The sequence below is a fragment of the Sturnira hondurensis genome, unplaced genomic scaffold (assembly GCF_014824575.4).
Source record: "Sturnira hondurensis isolate 20B ecotype Veracruz unplaced genomic scaffold, ASM1482457v3 Scaffold0001872, whole genome shotgun sequence".
NCBI classification, from domain to species: Eukaryota; Metazoa; Chordata; class Mammalia; order Chiroptera; family Phyllostomidae; genus Sturnira; species Sturnira hondurensis.
Window position 1 is genome coordinate 21,121,072 of NW_028074503.1, and position 19,750 is coordinate 21,140,821.

General features: G+C 51.0%; 1 protein-coding gene across 2 annotated transcripts in view; it reads left to right on the forward strand.

Moving 5' to 3' along the window:
• SLC14A2 (solute carrier family 14 member 2) overlaps positions 1 to 19,750 on the forward strand; it is a 402,581-nt gene that overhangs the window by 378,087 nt on the left and 4,744 nt on the right. The window contains exons 13-20 of one of the 2 annotated variants that reach the window (XM_037033647.1): positions 10,149 to 10,271; positions 12,061 to 12,143; positions 12,844 to 13,003; positions 13,740 to 13,929; positions 14,260 to 14,388; positions 15,290 to 15,482; positions 18,017 to 18,164; positions 18,835 to 18,969. In XM_037033647.1, the coding sequence (XP_036889542.1) occupies positions 10,149 to 10,271; positions 12,061 to 12,143; positions 12,844 to 13,003; positions 13,740 to 13,929; positions 14,260 to 14,388; positions 15,290 to 15,482; positions 18,017 to 18,164; positions 18,835 to 18,969 (1,161 nt within the window). Of the gene's footprint in view, positions 1 to 3,735; positions 3,984 to 10,148; positions 10,272 to 12,060; positions 12,144 to 12,843; positions 13,004 to 13,739; positions 13,930 to 14,259; positions 14,389 to 15,289; positions 15,483 to 18,016; positions 18,165 to 18,834; positions 18,970 to 19,750 lie in introns of those variants that run through there. The other variant, XM_037033653.1, reaches the window with a different exon arrangement.

A 19,750-nucleotide genomic window follows, 5' to 3' on the forward strand; every position in this document is an offset into this window, starting at 1 on the left:
CTTCAAAGAATTTATTTTATGAGGATTTTCCTGACCAGGTGAGAAGTCTCACCCGAGGGGAAGATGAGAATCACACCACAGATTTACCTGAGCCACATAAGTTAACATCACCAGTTTCATTATTCTGAGTGAATTATCTGGTTGGGTTGGTCTTCTGTTCAGGATAAGTATCGAGCACGATTTTAAGGGTCCCAGAAACCTCCGTGCCTGCCTCCTCTTCCTCTTCCACCCGGCCATTGTGTGCTGCCCGAACATTCCCAGCCTCCCTTCAGTCGAAGGCTTTGAACCTGTTAAAATATAAACAGTTCTGGGAAGGTAACACAGTAAGCATGATTAGTCATTTGCATCTTAGGTTGAAGGAATCATTTCTGAGAATAAGTTGAATAAAAAAAGAGGGAGCATACAAAGGAAAAAATGGGTAGCACATTTTAAGAGAGCCTTTGTCAGGGGAAGGTATATGGGTGAGTAGGGTCTGGGGCCCCTTGTCCCATCGGGAATGATCATGAAGGTGCTGTCTTGGGCTTGCAGGGGTGTCCATCCTTTTGATGTCCAACACTGGAAGAAGAAGGGTGGTCTCAGGCCACACATGAAATACATTGTGACACCTAATCACACATGAAATACATTGTGACATGTAATCACACATGAAATACATTGTGACACGTAATCACACAAAAAATCCCATGTTTTAAGTAAATTTACAGTTATGTATTGGGCCACATTCATAGCTATCCTGGGACACCTGTGGCCCATGGGACACAGGTTGGACACCCCTGGCTGGAGAAAAGGAGAAATGACTGGAGCCGGGACTGTCTGCAGTATAACTCAAATGGAAGAATAAGTTAACTTATTCAAAGTTACTTCTGAACGTGGAACAAGACCCACTGGGAGGGGGAGATAAGGAGGCAGACTCTGACCCAGTGGAAAGGGTGCTTTTTAACCATGAACAGGAGCCAGAACCAGAAGCCCACTGGGGATGCTTCCTTTGAGTGGGGACAGACCAGCTAACTGCTATAGACTTTCTCTTCCAACTTCCAAGTTTCTGTGATCCTGTGCCCCTGAGTTCCCACAGAGGAATGAGGAGGCAACATCACTGAGGTGGCAAAAAGTTCAGATCAGCCCTGGCTGGTGTGGCTCGGCGGGTTGAGCATCGTCCTGCAAAGTGAAAGGTCGCCAATTTGATTCCCAGTCAGGACATGTGCCTGGGCTGCAGGCCAGGTCCCCCACTGAGGGCTTGTGAGAGGCAATCGATCGCCGTTTCCCTTGCACATCGATATTTCTCTCCCTCTCTTTCTCCCTCCCTCCTCCTTTCTCTAGAAACAAATAAAAAATCGTTTTAAAAAGTTAAGAACACAGAGACCAAAGGTACCCAAGACATGCCATGGTTCCCTGTACAGCTTTCCCCAGAGCTTACCCAGTTAGTCGTTTGGTCAGTTTACCAAAATGCTCGACATGGTGGCGTGTGTGGACGCGAGCTGTGGGACCAGCGTCACTCAGCTGCGCCTTGTCCTTCACCGTCTCCTCCCTGTCACTCTCCCCTCTCAGGGGGCTCTTCCTCTGGTCAGCCCTCCGAGATCTGCCCATCGAGATACTCTGTCTTCCTGGCCTGCATCTGAGGCTACATCAAAGCCATGTGCTTCCTTTAAGAGTCTTTGGTTTTCTGGGTCCTGAAGGTTGCAAGGGGCTGGGGACAGCTACAATCTAAAGCCAGCTAGGGGCTGGCCATAATTAGTTTCAGGGCGGCCATAATTTCTCCTCAATCAATCTCAGTCTCATCTGGCAAGTTTAAAAGCTTTTATTTCCATGTGAGATTATCTTTGACTTGCCTGCCTTTTCCTGCCTTTTGCCATTCAGAGAAAGGAAGTGAATCCGTAGGGAAACTTCCTGTGCTTCCAACGTCCCAAGGCGGGAGGCAAGGGTTTTGCCAGATGAGTCCTCCTTAAACTCTGAATTGGTCATCAGGAGCCCCGGCCCCTTCCTACAGCTGCACAGGCTGCTGGAACAGATGAAATGCAGGCATTAGCTCTTTAAAGAACTTTTAGCCCAGCTTGCATTTACTCCTCATGAGCGCTGGCCTCTTCCTCTGGGAGAACATGACTTCTCTGAGTTTAGCTCCTAGCGGTCAGCGCAACCTCCTCCCTCTATGGTGCTGAAAGTGTAGCGGTGGGAAGAGCCATGAGCATGGCCAACCTAGTTCTAAAGTGAATTCAGATTGACCAAGCCTCCAAGGAGCCGATTCTGAGGGTGCAGACGGATCTCTCGGAGAGTTTTGGCGTCCGAGCCGCCGTCTTCCAAAGGACCTGTCAGAGACAAGATTCCACACTGGGTTCTGCTCTCTAGGAGGCCGCCTGATGGCTGCACCCTATGTCCAGAGTGTGTGGCTGGTGCTCACAACACTGCTGAGCACCACAGTTCCATTTGACTCCTGGAATAGCCTGTGAACTTCCTGGATGGCTCCTCAGGAATCATCATTTCCTGTCTCTTCAAACTGGTTACATGCTTTGCATGGGTAGCCATCCCCCTGTTGCTTCTGGTACAGATGCTTAGGGGGCTGGAGGGAAAGAATCACAGGAATTTCAGAAGCCCCCAGTAGAGGCCAGAGCAAGAGGGCAAGCGATGGCCATCCAGGCTGACCCAAGAGACCAGCCAGCTGGGAAACAAGAAAAAAGTGTCATCAGCAGACAGGCACGGGTCCTGAGCTTGCAACACCAAGGGAGGGGTCTCCGTGCAGGGAACTGGTCTACAGTCAGCTCTGCACCTGTCCCTGGAATGTGGGGCCCGCCAGGTTCCTCTCCCACCCCCACCTTTGTTTGCTTTTCTTCTTTTGAAGGCCCTCCGTGGTCAGGATCCCTCTTTGGCAGTTCCAAAACACCTGGCACAGAGGGGGGGGGGGGGGTTGACGTCAGTGGGGAGTTTGTCTACTCAGGTGTAGCTAATTCCTGCAAAGTGAGATTCTGTTTCTGAACCTGGATAGGCCACCTCACACGCTGTCACAGAGTGGAGGGCGTCAGGGGAGGGGACAAAGGTGCACAATCCCAAGGTGGCAGAGAGACGCTTGACCCATCATAACGCAAAGCCAAACAAAACCTGTTTTCATTGGGGCCCCCTCCCCGAACTCCAGCCTACCAGACCCCACAGCCTCATGGGACTTGGGAGGGCTGGCTTTGCTAATATATAGAGTTCAGAGTCCTTGCTGGAGGCGGGGGTTAGGTAGGTCATGCCTTTCTTGCTCTGAGACTGACCCATGGTGAGTCCCCCCCAGAAGTCAGAAGGAGGAAAGGTCTGAAATTTTCCACAGAACGAGAAAGACGGCATTTAGCATTGGGCTGTACAGAAATTTCCATCAGGATGCAGATGGCAATACTGCTCCATGGCCTGTGCCCTACCTACGTGGGGAACTGAGAGAGTTTACTAAGGTTGGAGGGCAAAGTGGCCTCCTGAGAAGACAACATTTAGATGATTGCCTTAAAGGCAAATGCTGGAGCGGGAATTCTAACAAGAGGAGTGACTGGCTGGCAGTGCCTGAAGGAGGGCGAGAAAGCTACTGCTAGACAGTCCCGGGCTCTGTCCCTTTAAAGGAAACCTGCCTGATCAAACCAGGTCCGGGAACCATGGCAGCCAGAGCCAGGATTCCCTGTGGAGTTTAGGGAAGGGACATCTTTTGTCAGGAAGGCCACAGAGCGAGCTGGGCAAGCTGCGCCAAGAGCATCTGTTTTTCCCTTCCCTTGTCCTCCATGGTGCCCTTCCTCCACTGGAAAACATGCACCAGGCATAAGGTTAGGAAATGAAGAGGCAATTTACAGAAAGTCAGCAAGAGGATGGACTGGAGGGCTCAAGGAATTGAAGGGGTTTGGGTTCAGGGACAAGTCCAACGCCCGGAGTTGAGGACCAGAGACGCCGCCCAATCAGAAAGCAGCTTCTTCCCAAATCTCAGTGGCCTAGATCCCTCCAGCCCTGTGTACAGGACATCCAAAGGAGCCCAGGTAAGAGGGCCCGGGAGGAGAGAAATGGACCAGGCAGCCCCTGTAGTGAGAAGGGCCATCTGACTTGTCGAAGGACGAGGAAAGAGGAAGGCTGACCTTTCTCTGTTCCTTTTTGCTGTTGAGCTAGTGATGTCTGAGGAAGACCAGTCTTGGGCCAGGAAACTTTGCTGAGAATTCTAAAGAGAGTTTAGATTCTGAAAGCTTTATACTGGGAGAGCTCTTTTTTTAATAGTTCAAACCCCTCCCTTTATGAATGAGGAAACCACAGTGTGTCCAAGGACCGGTCCAGAAAACAGGAGTATGGACAAATGTCCAGGTGTCCTAGCTCACAACCCTGAGCTCTTCTTGCTCACCTGGTAATGCAGCCAGGTGAATCCATCAGCCCTCAAATCCCCTTACTACCACCCCTGCCCAGTGGATGAGCCTTCGAACTGTTTCTCCTCCTTACCATCACTCTGACATTAGCATGCTTCCCAGGGCAGCGCCTGGTTGAGCTGAGCTGTGGGCAGTTAACAATGTAGATTTGAAAACCTTCCCCCTAGGAGTCATCACCTGCTGATTCCCATGGGGCGGTCCCTGGCCCAGGCATCTAGGCCTCTCTCCCCAGGTCCAAGCCCCTTCCGTAGACAAGCTGACACCACCAGACCGTCTCAGCCTCCACAAACACCTTAGCACCCAGGTCAACAACCTATGTTCTTGGTTCCCCTCTCTTACACAGCTGTCTTAGATCACTGTAGACATATTCTGAGTAGCTACAGAAAGTGGATGTTACTGGAAGACAGATAGCTGTGCCTTAAGGGACAAATTCCAGGACATGAAGTTATCTGATCAGAAAATAGACCACCTTGTCAGGTATGTGACCTCCTCCAAGACTGGCACCAAAGGCTATGAGCCTTGGTGAACTTGCTGACAAAAGACTGTCCTGTGAAGCTTGGAAGTGCCCAAGGCCAGGCCTCTGCCTCATCCATGCCTTCCTTTAAGGTTAGAGAGGGCAAAGAAGTGTACCCTCAAGTGCCACCTCTGACTAGTTGGTACCGATTTTCTGGAGCACTGTGTTAAGAAGGATTCCGAGGCTGTATTGAAACTTATAGGGAAAGTGTTATGGTCAATTAGCTATGTTTGCCATACATAATGGGGAGAATGGGTGATGGAGAAAAGGATGGGAGGAAAGGGATTACAGAAATGTTGCCATAAGAGAAGAAGCTGGTGACCTTGGCCCAGAACTTCCACTGGCCTTTCACCGAGTGTCACAAATGTAAGGATACACAGGTGGGCTTTTGTGCTTTGTTTGTTTCCTTTTATTTTGGTAACTTTTGATACTCCTTTTGGGATATGAAATAATTCATAATTTCTTTAAATTAAAAATAATATCACGAGTCCATTGATATCATTTGGGAAGGCTCCGACTGTCTGTGAAATGCCTACAGGGCAGGGCTGAAGCACCAAAAACCAGGACGTCAAACCAGGCTCCAAAGAATGGCATGGTCCCTATGGCCCAAGTCAAGGATCCATAAGTCAAGGATGGCAGCATGGAGGAAGTAGAACACCAACCAGACCTTGAAAGCTCAATAGAAATTAGGCAAGAAGAGGAAGGAAACACAGAGCGCCAGCAATACGGCCAGAGTGCCAGGACAGGGCGTGAGCTGAGAAGGAGCAGGAAGAGCTGTGGAGGGTGGACTTAGCCAGATTGTGCAACATCCGGAAAGCCAGGCAGAGGAGCCTGAGCTCCGCACTCTGGGCAGTAGGAGCCAGGTAGGGTATTGAGGAAGCGAGTGACATGATGATATGGCCTAGTGGTTGGAGCGCAGAATGGATGGGAAGCGGGGGGATCGAAATCAGGGTGGCTGACAATGTAGACATGCAATTCTAAGGCTGTAGCCTGGGGTGAGAACAGTGCTGTAGGTAAGGCTGTAGTGCTGGGGTAAGGCTGTAGCTGGGGGGGAAGAGAGTGCATGGTCATACTGGAGGAAGATCAGACAGGTGTCACCCCAGGCAGCCTGTTCTGCCTGTTGTACTCGATACCTTCATTTATGAAGTCAGTGTAAGGAATCTTGAGGCTAAATGGGTTATCAACTCACTTATGCTCATTAATGTCTTCTCTGTGGTGTGAGCCAAAGACACCGAAAACAAGCAAAACCCAACACAATCTGGGCAAGTCTGTTGGCCAACCAGTGAGCTGTGTGGGGAGAAAGAATGTAAAGCATTTACTCTGGGGTTGAGGCCTCACTTATTTCAGGATTACCGTGACTCATTCCCCACCTTCTTTTTAAAAAACAGGTGAATTAAAAAGTTGGAAGTTCCTGCGTCTCCCTCCCAACCCACTTCCCAGTGTAGATGTATCAGAAAGACTCAGGAAGCCTTGTGGGTTTGTCTCAAATGCCCCAAAGGAGAGAGAAGGAGTCTCGTGTACCTTATCAGATCAAAAATCAATCCCTGATAGGAAGGAAGGTTTAGGGAAACGAGTCGTAGACTGGAAGGTGAGAGACACTAGGTGTGTGGACTCCAGTAAGACACCCCATCCCTCTCGGCTCCAGTGTCCCCATCCGTAAAATGAGAGGGCTGGACAATCTCAAAAGCTTTTCCAGTCCTAACACGCAAGGCCTCTGAGAGGTTGTAGGATGATCTTTGAAAATGTCAACTAAACACAACTGTGCAGAAAAAGACACCATCCCATTTACCACCCACAGGCACTCATATCACACACACACACACACACACACACCCTGGAAAGGATAAGTCATCATGATGCAAAGCTCAATTTGCACATTGAGAAACATGCCCAGATTGTGGGCAAAGTGTAACCGTGTAGAACTGGATGCTTTAAAAAGTCAAATCACATACAACGTGTCATTGCAAAAAAGTCACACTGGCGTAGTAAGGAATGGCCCCCGATAGGTAGGTGTGTTGGAAAACAGTAGGCTGGAAGGATGAGAGACCCTGGAGCTGTAAAGGGATGGCAGGTCGGTCTTCATGGTGGGTTCCAGAGGCTCCATATGTCGAACATTGCAAGTGATGCAAGGACAGCGTTGATCTACCCCCAGGAGACAGTAAAACCGGCCCAGCCTGAGAAAGGGCGCTTGTGGACAGAGTACAGGGACGGACCTGTTTGGGGAAAGGCTGACCCTCAGTGAGATCATCTAGATCATTTTTTCCCCTTCTGAACGGTGTCATCTATGGTTTGAGGTTGTTTTGATCCTTTTAAAGAACTGGTTGTCGGCTTCAAAATTATATTTCACAGGTGGGGCTCTTGTACTCAGTACTGTCTTACCCCCGTTATTAGAACAGTTGGTATTTTCTGTAGTTAGAAGTCAGTAAGGGAGTGAGTTCTATGGGACACGACTCTCCAGAAAAAGTGCTTCCAAGCACGTCATTATGGCTCATAGCCATTCTTTCCTTTTCTGAGTCAGTGGGAGGAAAGCACTGTTGGACCCTTGCCTATTAAAACAGGGGCTGCAGAAACCCTCGAGGGCAGGAACTGTGCCCCTGAAATGGTTCTGAACGGCCCCGGCGTGAAGCTGCACGCCCAGAGGCACCTAAAACGCTTGTTGGAGCAGGAGAGGGCAGCGGCCCCTACCCAGGTGGGCACGCTGTGGAGCCGCTCCTGTCTACCCTCTGTCACTGAGGACAGCGCTTCCCAAACCTTGTGCCACAGCAGGGCGCGCAGAGCTGGGCTGAGGAGGCAACCCCCTTGGCCTGCTAAGCAGCCAGGTAGGGCCTGGTGTGGCCAGAGCCCCGGGACCCAGCGATGTGCTTTCAACAGGAGCAATAGCTTACTATGACCTTCCTTAGCTTTAAGTTTTTTCACAGCCCTGGGAAATGTTCCTTTATCTCCAACCTTCTTTGTGGCATCTGTTCACACATTTTATTCTTCTCTGTTGGCCGGCCCATCTTGAGAGGCCGCTGCCCTCTTGGGTGGTCTGGTGCCAGCAGCCCAGTCCCAGAACCAGCGCTATGTCGGATCAACCTCAGTGCCACCTCCAAATGCATTCCAAACAAGGACAAAAAATGAAACGTGGTTAAAGGGAAGAGAAATGCTTTCTGTAACTGGGACATCAGCTCTAGGAAGTCGCAATGATGTGAGCCCTGCGGAGCCAGGGTGTGAAAGGCGAGCCGGGCCTTCCGCAGCCGTCTGTAGGGCAGCGTGCTGGAAGTCAGGAGACCTGGGTGCAGTTCCTGGCTGCGCCGTGATGGAGGAGTGATATGGGCAAGTTGATTTCTCTGGTTCTGGAAGGCATCATGTTGAAGCCCCATGCAGTTCTGAGTCTATGATGCTCAGGCCAAAAGACTGGCCTGCCCAGGGTGTGTCTGGGGTAACTGACACTTAATACATGAGGAACGAGGAGCAATGGGCTGGTGGAGGTGCCCTTCCCGCCAGGCAGACCTGCATGAGGGTTGGTGCTATGGGACAATGCCCCGCTTTGTCAGGTGATGCGATGATCCCCCACCTTGGTCCTTGTCACCTTGCATGAACCCTATCTGCAGAGATGTCCCAGGGTGAGACAGCATTCCAAGATGTGTCTGAAGCACAGGTCAAGAGGGCTTCTCCAGCCTCGGGAGTTATGGTTCAATGCTGACCCACCGACAGGGTACTGGATCAGGAGCTTCTTCCCCACCCGGAGCCAAGAGGGATGGGACATGGTCGCACCTTTTACCTTGCAATTTGAGGGTGCAGACAAATCCCTGTCCTTGCTCACACATGTCCCACATACTCTGTAGTTGCTGGTCATGACATATTCTGAGCTTTGCTAAAGTCATTTCCAGGTGTGCAATGTGATTCAGACCAGTGCTTTCAAACTCTGATGTGTGCACGAGTCAGCTAGGAACCCTTGCTTAAAAAAAATCTCAGTTTGATTAGTCTGGGGTAGAGCGCGAGAGTGCACATTTCAAACAAGCCTCCTTTGACGTCCATGAAGCGGGTCCATGAACCAGACTGGGCCACGAAGGTGCAGAGAGAAGGACCGAGGCTTGAGATGGGCACGGCTGGCTGTCTACACTGCTTCAGAAATCATTCAGGGCCTTCAGCTCCCATCTTTTGGAGATAACACTGCCCACTCTGACAGTGTAGAGGTACCATTAAAAGGGCCAAGTGAGTTAACTTAGAAAGTGCGCAAACCGAACAGAGGCGTGAACGCTCTCTACTATTCCTGGCAGCCTCGAGATATCTAACTCTCGTGCGCGCCGGAACCCCAAGCAGAACGTGTTAAAGCTGCATTAAAACGCTGCGTTAAAACTGCCTCGGGACCAACAAATACGCCAGCTAGCAGACCTGGGTGGGCAAGGGAGAGGGCATTTTAACGAGCTGCCCGAGGTGACGTGATGCTGTCTGTTCTGGGACCACACACTCGGAGAAACCCTGTTCCGAGGGGCAAGAGCGCTCCGCTCTCCCCCCCCCCCCGCCCCGTGTGCAGATTTAAAAGAATAAGGTACAGCAGAGGGTTTCCTATAGCTGGTCCCAGATTAGCCACCCTTGCTGCCCTGTAGATGGGTGCTTGTCACATTTAACATGCACAGAAATTGCTCAGGAAATCTGGTTGTAATGCAGAGTCTGGTTTTTTCAGTCTGGGTGGAACCTGAGAGTCTGCATTTCTAACGAGGGAGCAGCAAGAACCTAGATCAGCGATTCTCAGCCAGAGCCGCCCAACCCAGCCATCTTCCAAATGCTATGAGCATTTAAAACCTTTAATTGTCTACATTGGTCTGGGGTGGGGTTCAGGCATTTCTAAAGCACCTATGGGATTCTAATGTGCAGCCAGCATTGAGGGGCTCCCCACAGATATTCCCTGCCACAGATGGAAACCGAGGCACCTGCTGAAGGAGGGAAATAGGCAGTCAGCTAGGGTCTACCGGCTAGGCCAGTCCAAGGTCAGGTGAAATGAGTTTTAGGCTAGTTCCTTGCTGGAGAAATGGGCAGACTAGCTCGTGGCCTCTCGACACTGGTAGGTGTCTGCGGCCTTGAGTGGGTGGGGAAGGGAGTGGAAGCTTTAACTGGAGGAATGGAGAAGCCAGACGTTTAGCAGACACTGAGGCAGTGACTACTGCGGCTTCAGACCACACGGCTCTTTCTTTTTCAGCTTCTGCCTGTGATTTTCCCTGCGGTCTCTGCTTGGCTCTCACGGGGTATGGACAGGGTGGGATACTGACCTGTGCCCTTCTGCCCCTGGCTAGGCAGCAGTGGGGAGCTACCCATCACAACAAGCCCCAAGGCCAATGAGGGCTCAGAGGCCACGCTTCCCAAGCCCAGGAGTGTGTTCCACATCGAGTGGTCATCCATTCGGAGGAGGAGCAAAGGTGTGCACTTCCTCCCCTTGCCCTCGGGCCCTTGATTTACTCTGGGGTCCAGTGGGAAGCCAAAGCTGAGCCAGTGGGGGAGCCAGAAACTTGGATTTAGAAGCTGAAGACATGTTTTGGCAAGCAGGAAGGAGTTGGGGGGCAAGGTTGGAGGGTCTCCCCAACCTGCTGGAAGGCCACAACAGCCTCGCAAAAACCCAGGGAAGAGAGAACATCTAATTTGGGGCCCCGAGCCCCAGAGAGGACAGCTGACTCACCCAGAGTCACCCAACTGGCAAGGGACACTGCAAGGGACACAACAGATTCCTGACTTCTGTCCTTTTTACAACATCACCTGCTTCCCAGAAGTGACTTGCTTGCTCCAGGTCACCTGAGCCATGTCCTTTCATATCCAAAGTAGCCAACCCAGAGAAATGGGCCTGGGGTGTTATAGGAAAACATCACACAAGGTGGAGAGGGCATCAAGATATTTCAAGGGCCCCGCTGGCCTGGGAGTTTGTATTTGTCAGGGTCCCTGAGCACAGTGTGGAAGAGAGAATGGCTTGCCTCAAAAAGTTAATAATCCCCCTCAGAGCATCCTCCTATGGGAATGGTACAGGGCTGGGGTGGGGGTGCCTAGCAGAGAGCCCTGTGCAAAGGAGCTTGTGAGGTGAAGCTTGGTCACAATTGCTGAAGAGCTGGCAGGCCGCAGGGAGCTTCAGACAGAAGCAGTGGGTCCATTAGGATATCACACACAATGGCCTCAGAGCCCACAGGAATCCTCTTGGCTTCCTACTCTTCCTTTCTAGGCTTCCAAACAGGAATTTGTTTAGCCTGCATAGTGTAACTTCTCAACCACAGTGTATCTGCAGACCCTTCCCCTTCAAGAGTGGAAACACGGTGCCTTGGATGCATTCCCTCCTGTGGTTGGGTACCCTGAAGACTCAGGAAAGCATCGTGACTGGGAGCTGCCTGTTCAGTCTGAAAATACAGGGGCATTCAGAGCTCAGCCTGCCATTCTCGCACTTGACCACAAGAGGGAACCAGAGCATCAAGACCGAAATTTCAAGGGTCCTAGATTCTTTCACCATGTATAAAACCCTACTGAAATTGGCCATCTTTAAAAATACATTATCTGGTAACAAAAAACATGTTTACAGCCACTTCACAAGAGTTTTCTTAGAATTATAAGGACATGCCAAAATCAATTTCCAGTAATGACACAGATATCACTTCTTATTTCAACCAGCCATTGTTATTAAAATGCTTAAAATTCCAAGGCATACAACCAAAAAAGAGACCCAAACAGCCCGAGGTCATCCAGTTGGGAAGCGTCATAGGCAAATGGAGGTAGACCTTGCATGGCTCGGGCAGTTAATGCTTTACAAACAATAGTGTCCGAGTTCCTTTCTTTGCACACCTACAAGTTGTGCGTGTGATATGAGAAAGAACCCTGCATTTGGGAATCACGGGCAAGTCACTGTTCCCTCATCTAAAAAATACGAGGGTTGAGCTAAATCAGAGTTTGTTAAGTAAAGGTTAGTCAAATCTCTAGACTCTTTAAACTCCTGTAAAATGTTTACATGAGGACGTGAATTTTCCCCCTGAAAGGAGAGCCCAGACGGGTTCATAATGAGTAAAAGGAAAAAAAAAGGGACCTTCCAGCTGCAAGGCACCAAGACCCTGGGCTTCCTCTAGTGGACCAGGAAAGCCATATTCCAATGCCAGCCTCCCAAGAAGTTTGCTGCTCCGTGCCAGGGTAGAGGTGTCCTAATTGATGATGGTTTTTTTTTCCCCCTTCCAACTCCAGTGTTTGGGAAAGGTGAACACCAGGAGAAACAAACCAAAGCCCCTTTCCCCTACCGATACCCGAAGCCCACTCTTGAGTTGCTGGTGAGTAAGTGGCCTGTGACCTGAACTAGGGGCAGCACCCCATGTCACAGAGCCTGTGATGGCAGAGCAGGGGCCTGAGATCCGGATAGGTGTTCTCTGGTTTGGGCAAACGTTCTCGAATTCCTGTCTCCAGAAACGTAATTACTTGGGACAGAAATGTCCGTTTTTCACAGTTTACTTCATAAAGTCTCGTGTTCCTTTTATTTGAATTCTTTATTACCCACCTTCCTCCAAATCCAGCACGCAAAATTTAAAAAACGAGATACAGCCAGTTTTCAAAAACAGAATCTTTACGTGTTTAATTTTATGGAGAGTTGCATTTTCACACTGGGGCGGGGTGCTTTCTTCTGGAAAGCATGTGGTATAGTGGAAGTAATGTTTTTAAAAAAAAAGAATCTAAAGACCTGCGGTTAAATCCCCACGCTACTGTTTGACCTTGGTGTGTGCCCGTGGGACAGCCTCTCCGGGCCTGAGCCCTGCCCCCCCGAGCGAGAATGAAGCTCTTGTGTTGTGTTTCGAGGCTGTTGCTCATCTTAACTGAGGTGCCATGACTACAGCAAAGATATTCTGGTCTACAGAAGCATGGAGAGGATTAAACAGTGGTGTCACTAGATGCCAAACGTAAGTCTGAGCTTGGGCCAAGTCTCAGCTGAGAAGCAGAGACCAAGGAGCTTCTTGCCCGTGTCTTGTCCCTGGGCAGGACCTGGACCCCATGGAGGAGAGTGCAGAGACCAGGGCGGACCCCAGCAGCTCCAGGACTGCCTGGATCCGCGGTTACTCGGCTGCCTGCGGGAGAAGGGTCGGCAAAGCCCTCAGTTACGTCACGGGAGAGATGAAGGAGTGTGGAGAGGGGCTCAAAGGTAAAAGGGCTTCGACGAGGCCGCCTCCCCTTGTGCCCCAGAAACACTCCGCCGCAGTTCTCTGCAGACCAGACTGAGCTCTGTCTGCAAAGACAGCCGTTTTGCTGGTGGAACGGACTTGCGTCCCTTGGGACGTGGCTGCAGTCCCTGGAAGTGCGTGGCTCCCATTGCTGAGCACCACGGACGGCTAGGCGTTCCCGGTGGCCCATCACAGGGCTGCAGCCAGGCGTCCCGGTGCCCCATCACAGGGCTGCAGCCAGGCGTCCCGGTGCTGGGACTCTGGAGCCAGCGTCTAGAAAAAATGTCCGGTGGGTGGCTTGTGGAGAATGGTGTCTACTGTTCCAGTAGGTTCTCTTCAGCAACTTCCCCAGAGCTCAGGCCATGGGTTTGACGCCCTCTGTGCAGCACGAGAGTTTCCCTCTGGATTCACCTTGAAAATGTACGCCATTCTCATGGGGACACAGGTAGCTCAGGGCACCCACCGCTTGAAAAACAACCTAAAGACCACAGCCAGTTAGCAGTGGGTCTGAAGAGTTAACTCTCTGGGTAGTCGGACGGCCCCTCGGTTCCTCAGTTTACCCCCACCTGTGGCAGGAGTGGCAGCAGGGGCCTGGCTGCCCGCAGCCCCATGGTGGGCGTGGACCTCCCCGTCCACCCTGCGCCCACCCTCTGGGGCCGGGCCCAGGCCCAGGGCCGCCACTCCTGCGCGTTGACTGGCGGCCCGGCTCCATTCCAGACAAGTCCCCAGTGTTCCAGTTTCTGGACTGGGTCCTGCGGGGCACGTCCCAGGTGGTGTTTGTGAACAACCCCCTCAGCGGCGTCCTCATCCTCCTCGGCCTCTTCATCCAGAACCCCTGGTGGGCCATCTCGGGCTGCCTGGGCACCGTGGTGTCCACGCTGACAGCCCTCATCCTCAGTCAGGACAAGTAAGTTCCAGGAGACCCAGGGTCCCACCCTGAGGCCGGAGGTCACTCCCTGCAGGTACCATTGCCACCTTCCCATCCCCTCACTGCTGGCTCCCAGCTCAGAAACCCCCCAAAATAAGGACACCAATAACTGAAAACGAGCCCTCCCTGATGGTGTATGATTGCCGCCTGCCGGTGAGGGGGCTGGGGGGAGGGACCATCTCTTGGAAGGTGTGTGGTGTCAGGCTCCCGTTGAGACAAGCCTGACTCAGAAGGAAACTGGGAGGGCAGCACCCCCCTACACTGGGCCTCAGGGAGCCCCCACCTCCCCAGCCCCCTCTCTCCCCCCAGATCGGCCATTGCTGCAGGACTTCAGGGCTACAACGGGGTGCTGGTGGGGCTGCTGATGGCTGTGTTCTCGGACAAAGGCGACTATTATTGGTGGCTTTTGCTGCCTGTCATCATTATGTCCACGTCTTGGTAAGGGGGCTTCTGAGGCTGCGGGTGCAGCTTGGGGGCTGCCGGTGTTTTTGTCCCAACTCCACATCCATCTGTCTAAACTCCAGGTCTGTCTGTCTAAACTTGCTGTTAAAGTGGCATTTACTCAGCTGGCACATCAGAAACTTCCACGGGAACTAATTCCTAACGTCGTACAGAGTCAGCATTGTGCTAGGTGGCCTGTAGACCGTGTCTCCGTACCTCCCATCGTTCACTCCTCTTCTTCTTTTTCCAAGACCTAAAAGGGTGTCTGCCCCTGCCCTACCAGAGCACAGGGAAAGGAACTGCAGGGCACACAGGTTAAGAGCCACACCATGGGGTCCCATCAGTTTCTGAAAACCTTGTCATGCCTCCTGCTGTCACTCACCCCCTCCCAAGCTTCTCCCTGTCCTTGGGACCCCTGACCAAAGTGGGACAACCTCCCAGTGTGGGCTGGAGGCCCAGGCATCAGGCAGAGCCCTCAGATGTCAGGCCCCAGCGCCCCTTTCACCTGCAGAATTCACAGGGCACGCCAGCCACAAAGCTCAGGGCTCTCAGCTGCTCAGCAAACTTTGGTTGCTTGAATGAATGTCACTCCCTGCCTCGTCACTGCCCCAACCTGTCCTCTCTCCTTATGCCTGGACATGGAGCTATATGGCTTTTTAAGGAAGTTCTGCAACTCCTTGCCTTCAGACATCCCCCCAAAAGCCCTCTCTCTGAAGTTGAGTCTGGACGTCTGTACTGTCGCTGTGCCAGGGACAGGGAGGAAGAGGCCAGGCCAGGGCCAGTCAGGTGCAGACAGCCTGCTTTCCCCAGGACTGCACAGGGAGCACCCTGCCCCCGTTCAGTCTTGTGTCAGGGTCAGGGGCTGCTTGAACAGCATCTCTGGTGCTTCTGCCACCAGCCCCATCCTCGCCAGCGCCCTGGGCACCATCTTCAGCAAGTGGGACCTCCCGGTGTTCACGCTGCCCTTCAACATCGCCGTGACCCTGTACCTGGCAGCCACAGGCCACTACAACCTCTTCTTCCCCACGACACTGCTGCAGCCTGCATCCTCTGTGCCCAACGTCACCTGGTCGGAGGTCCAAGTGCCTTTGGTAGGTCCTGGGGGAGGCGGAAGGACAGCATTGAAACTCAATGTTGAAAGAGCACTTACTTATTCTGCGCATCAGAAACAGCCACGAATAATAACTACTATTAACAATTATACGGTGAGAGACACTCTACACACAATTTGTCGTTCGCCACCGTCCTTTTTTCTTTCTAACTAAGCTAAAAAGGCCATTTCCGGTTCCACAGAGGAAGAAACTGAGGCCCAGGTTGAGATGCAGCTAATTGGTGAAGTGCAAAGTCAAGGCTAGAATTCTGGCCTCCTGACCGTTAGACCTGGGTCCTTTCTTTTTTCCTTTTCATAAAAGTCTTTTCGATGTTTTATTCCAGTTTGTAATACAGTTTACGCCTTATATTTTCCTTCATCCAGTCTCCTTGAATCATTAACCACGTACGCATCACAGCGCCACCTATTGGCTAAGGGAGCCTCTGCTCCAACCTCCTAGTTCATTCCACTTGCTCTCCGAGACATGCTCACGCTTTAAAGCACAGGTGTTCCTCCATTAAAACATGCATATATAACAGAGCTTTTAAAGTTTTTTACAAGTATTCTGTATATAATGCTGGCCGCTGGAAGTCTGCCAAGATAATTAATAAGAAGCTACACTAAGAGCATTAAATCAGGCTGGAGAAATGAGCCCATTAGCCTCCTTATCTAAGTGGACACGTTTTCCCAGAGGCCCCCCCCGACCTTCCGGCACACGGAACAGCCCCCACACTGGGCTCCCTTGGAAACTCTGTTGTTGTCAATTCGTCATGTAGCCACAAAACCATTTGCCCTTATTGAAAGAACTTTTGGAACGAACGTTGCCTAATTTCTCTTGGTGTTTCAAAGTCTGCTACAGTAAGGCATAGTAGAAAGAGCCCTGTACTTGCACCAAAAGCATCATTATTTGGGAAGAGAAATAGCCACGTTAGCTCCTTTGGGGCATTTGGGCATGTGTGCACATACGCGTGCGTCTGCGGGCCTTTGTGTCCGCGAGCCTGCGGCAAGGAAAGGCGCCACATTGGAATTCGCTGCTGAGGCTTCCCTTTCATGGCGTTTACCCCATCTGTATTTTCAGGAGGCAAAATGCTCTAATGGGTGTGCTACAGAGACATGGCATTATTATAAAAGGCCAATAATTCAAGTTACTTTGCATTCTTCGGGCAACATTTTCCATGAAAAAGCTACCTAGGAATTTTGTAGAAACGAAAAAAACAAAGTTAGGAGATCATGTACAAATACTTAAACACTCCCAAAGTTCCAGGAAAGAAAAATTTGATTCTGGGCGGTTGTTCTTTAGAAATAACTTTCTGGACAAACGAGTGGGTCACGGTCATGATGGAGATGTTTGGTCTGTTGACCATGTCATGAGAAACTTGAATGTGGGGGACAGAGGTGGTAAATGTCAGAGAGAGGATTTAAACCTCCCCACAGGCCTGAGACCCTGTGAGTTCCTCTGCTCGTGTGCCCACTGCAGAGCCCTGGGGGCTGACCAGTGCCACTGCCTCACTATAAAACTTGATTGTCCTGCCTCCCCCTCCCTCGGGGATGCCTGAGCCCCCCCATTCTGTTCTCTGTTCCTGGGGTCACAGGAGACTGTGCCTGGGACTCCCACACCATTCCCCTGTCTCCCACACCCCCACAGGGCAGAGTCCTCTTAGAGGACATGGGCTAACAGAAGACTTGCCTCATAGTAACATATACACGCTCTGGCCCCAGGCCTCTGCTTCCCCTCCACTCACTGCCCATGGGGGGAGACAAACCCCAGTGCCTCCCAGCACAGCCCAGAACCTCTCCCCTTAAACACTATCCCATCTCAAGGGGCCTTGGCCAAACTCCCACGACACAGGGTCCAATCCCAGCCACTGGGGGAGACTGTGTGCCCAGGACCCTTTTCCCAGTGGCCCCAGGCCCTGGACCCTGACCTCCTCAAACCCTCTGTCCACCCATGTGATGTGTGGGAGCCAGATGCCAGCAGAGCGCTCACCTGTCAGCCACCATTAGACGAGTTAGCCGTCAAAGAGCAGATGCAATGACATTGCCTTCTCAGGGCTCTCCCGAGTGGGTGCCAGTCCACTTGCTCACCCAGCCTGGACTAACGTGACCGCAGCCTGGACATGTTATTCTTGAAAACACAAAGGACCATTTTGCCAACTCATCTGTAGCCTTCTACTCATCCTTTTATCTTTAAAAGGAATGTTACCAGAGGGTTTTTAAACCCCAACTGTGATCGAACATCTACTACTTTTCTAATGAATAATACCCTCATTTGAAAGGTTTTTTCAGTTTCCCTTCACTGGGCGTTTAGTGACTTACACTCCTGACTCTAAACCAAGGAAACTTAACATCCAAACAAACCCTTTACTGTTCTAAGAACTCAAGACAAAAACAGTTAAAGCTCACAGTACTCTTAGAGTTAACCTATTTGAATAATAGTATCTTGGACACCTGTTGCAAAATGTTATCGCGGAGGGTTTATCGCCAAATTTTTTCCAGCTAAGGGTAAAACTGTCTCTTTGCATGTGATGCCCACAGCTTTTGAGAGCCATCCCTGTTGGAATCGGCCAGGTGTACGGCTGCGATAACCCCTGGACTGGAGGCATTGTCCTCATAGCTTTGTTCATAGCTTCACCTCTTATTTGCTTGCACGCTGCAATTGGATCCACCATGGGGATGTTAGCAGGTCAGTATCGTCACTCCCCCCTTACTAAGGCACCATAAGGATGTTAGTACCTGGGACCAACTCCAAAGAAGATGGTAACATGTGTTTTCAATGCTTCACCTACTTACTTCTGTAAACTTTCCCTCATTTCATTGTGCCATGTTTTTTTCTCTATTTTGGATGCCAGTGCTCTTATGCTCCTGTGAGCAAAAGCTGCCCTCAAGAAAGAGTTTGGTGTTAGTCATTTACATCTTAGTATAAATTTAAAGTTTGGGAGGGGGTTCTTCCAGTCGTGTTTATATATTAAGTCTTGTATCGAATGATGATCCAAAGGATATATTCTCCACTAGCGAACATTAAGATATCACTGAGGAAGGAGAAATCATCTTCTTTTCGGCTAGGGAAGGACCATCTCTGAACTGCTTAAATCAGCCGTCAGAGTTCCTACTCAAAGGGTCTCCTCTACTCATAACAGCATCACCACTAATATGCATGTGACCCGGTGGCCACTGGTTTCCTGGAGGTGTTTTTTCACTGAATAAAATGCTAAGTTCTTTCTTATAAATGTCCACAAGGATAACTAGTCCCGGTTTCAAGGACCACGGTGGTTTCCAGGGCCGCAGGGAGCCTCGGGAGCCCTGTGCCGCCGCCACACACGCACACCCGGCACGATGCCTGCCTTCTCTCACAGCTCTCACTCTCGCGACCCCCTTCGACTCCATCTACTTCGGCCTGTGCGGCTTCAACAGCACGCTCGCCTGCATCGCCGTAGGGGGCGTGTTCTATGCCCTCACCTGGCAGACCCACCTCCTCGCCATCGCCTGCGGTAGGTACTGCCCCGGAATCCCCTTTGGAGGAGAAAAGATGGCTGGGTCCGCCCTCTCCAGGAAAACCACCCCGTGAAAATTCTGCTGACTCATTAAAGATTAAAGTGAGGATCGTTTACTTTACAAAAGGTTTTTTATTTAAACCTGTTCTGAATGGTTGGTTGGGGATAAATATATTAAAAACCACTTTTGCCAAAGGCAGAATGTTCAGCCACTTGAAGACAGATTTTTTTAGATGGTGCTTGCTTGGTCGTTGTCATTCATGGGCTCTGTCTGCTGTGACTGCCACCTTTCTGGCCAGTGAATGGAACTAACCGACAGAGCAACACTTATGCAAATGTATCTTTATATTTGAGGTCAGGTCATTTACATCAGATACAGCAATTAACCTTAAGCACCCAAACATTGACCATAGGACCTTCAAACTGGACATTAGGTTATGGGATGTGGTCAGGATGTGGTCAGCTGGGCACTCAGTAACTCTCTAGTAAAGGTTCATTGTTAACATCCTAGGAAAAATGGAATGCTTTTCATTGAGAGAGGAAGGGTTCAGAAGCAAAGCCCAACTACTCTGGCCCATTTTCACATAACCTCACCCTTATCTGCTCCTTGGCTCTTCCCAGTGGCCAGCCTGGTCATGGCCCCCCCATGCAGAGCCTGGGAGATGAGGCAATCAGTGCACTTGGCATTCTTCAAGTTCACAGGATGCTGCTCCTTCCTGGAAACCCATATTATGTCCATAAATTGTGATGAAATACACCCCCAGGGAGTTCTGGGATT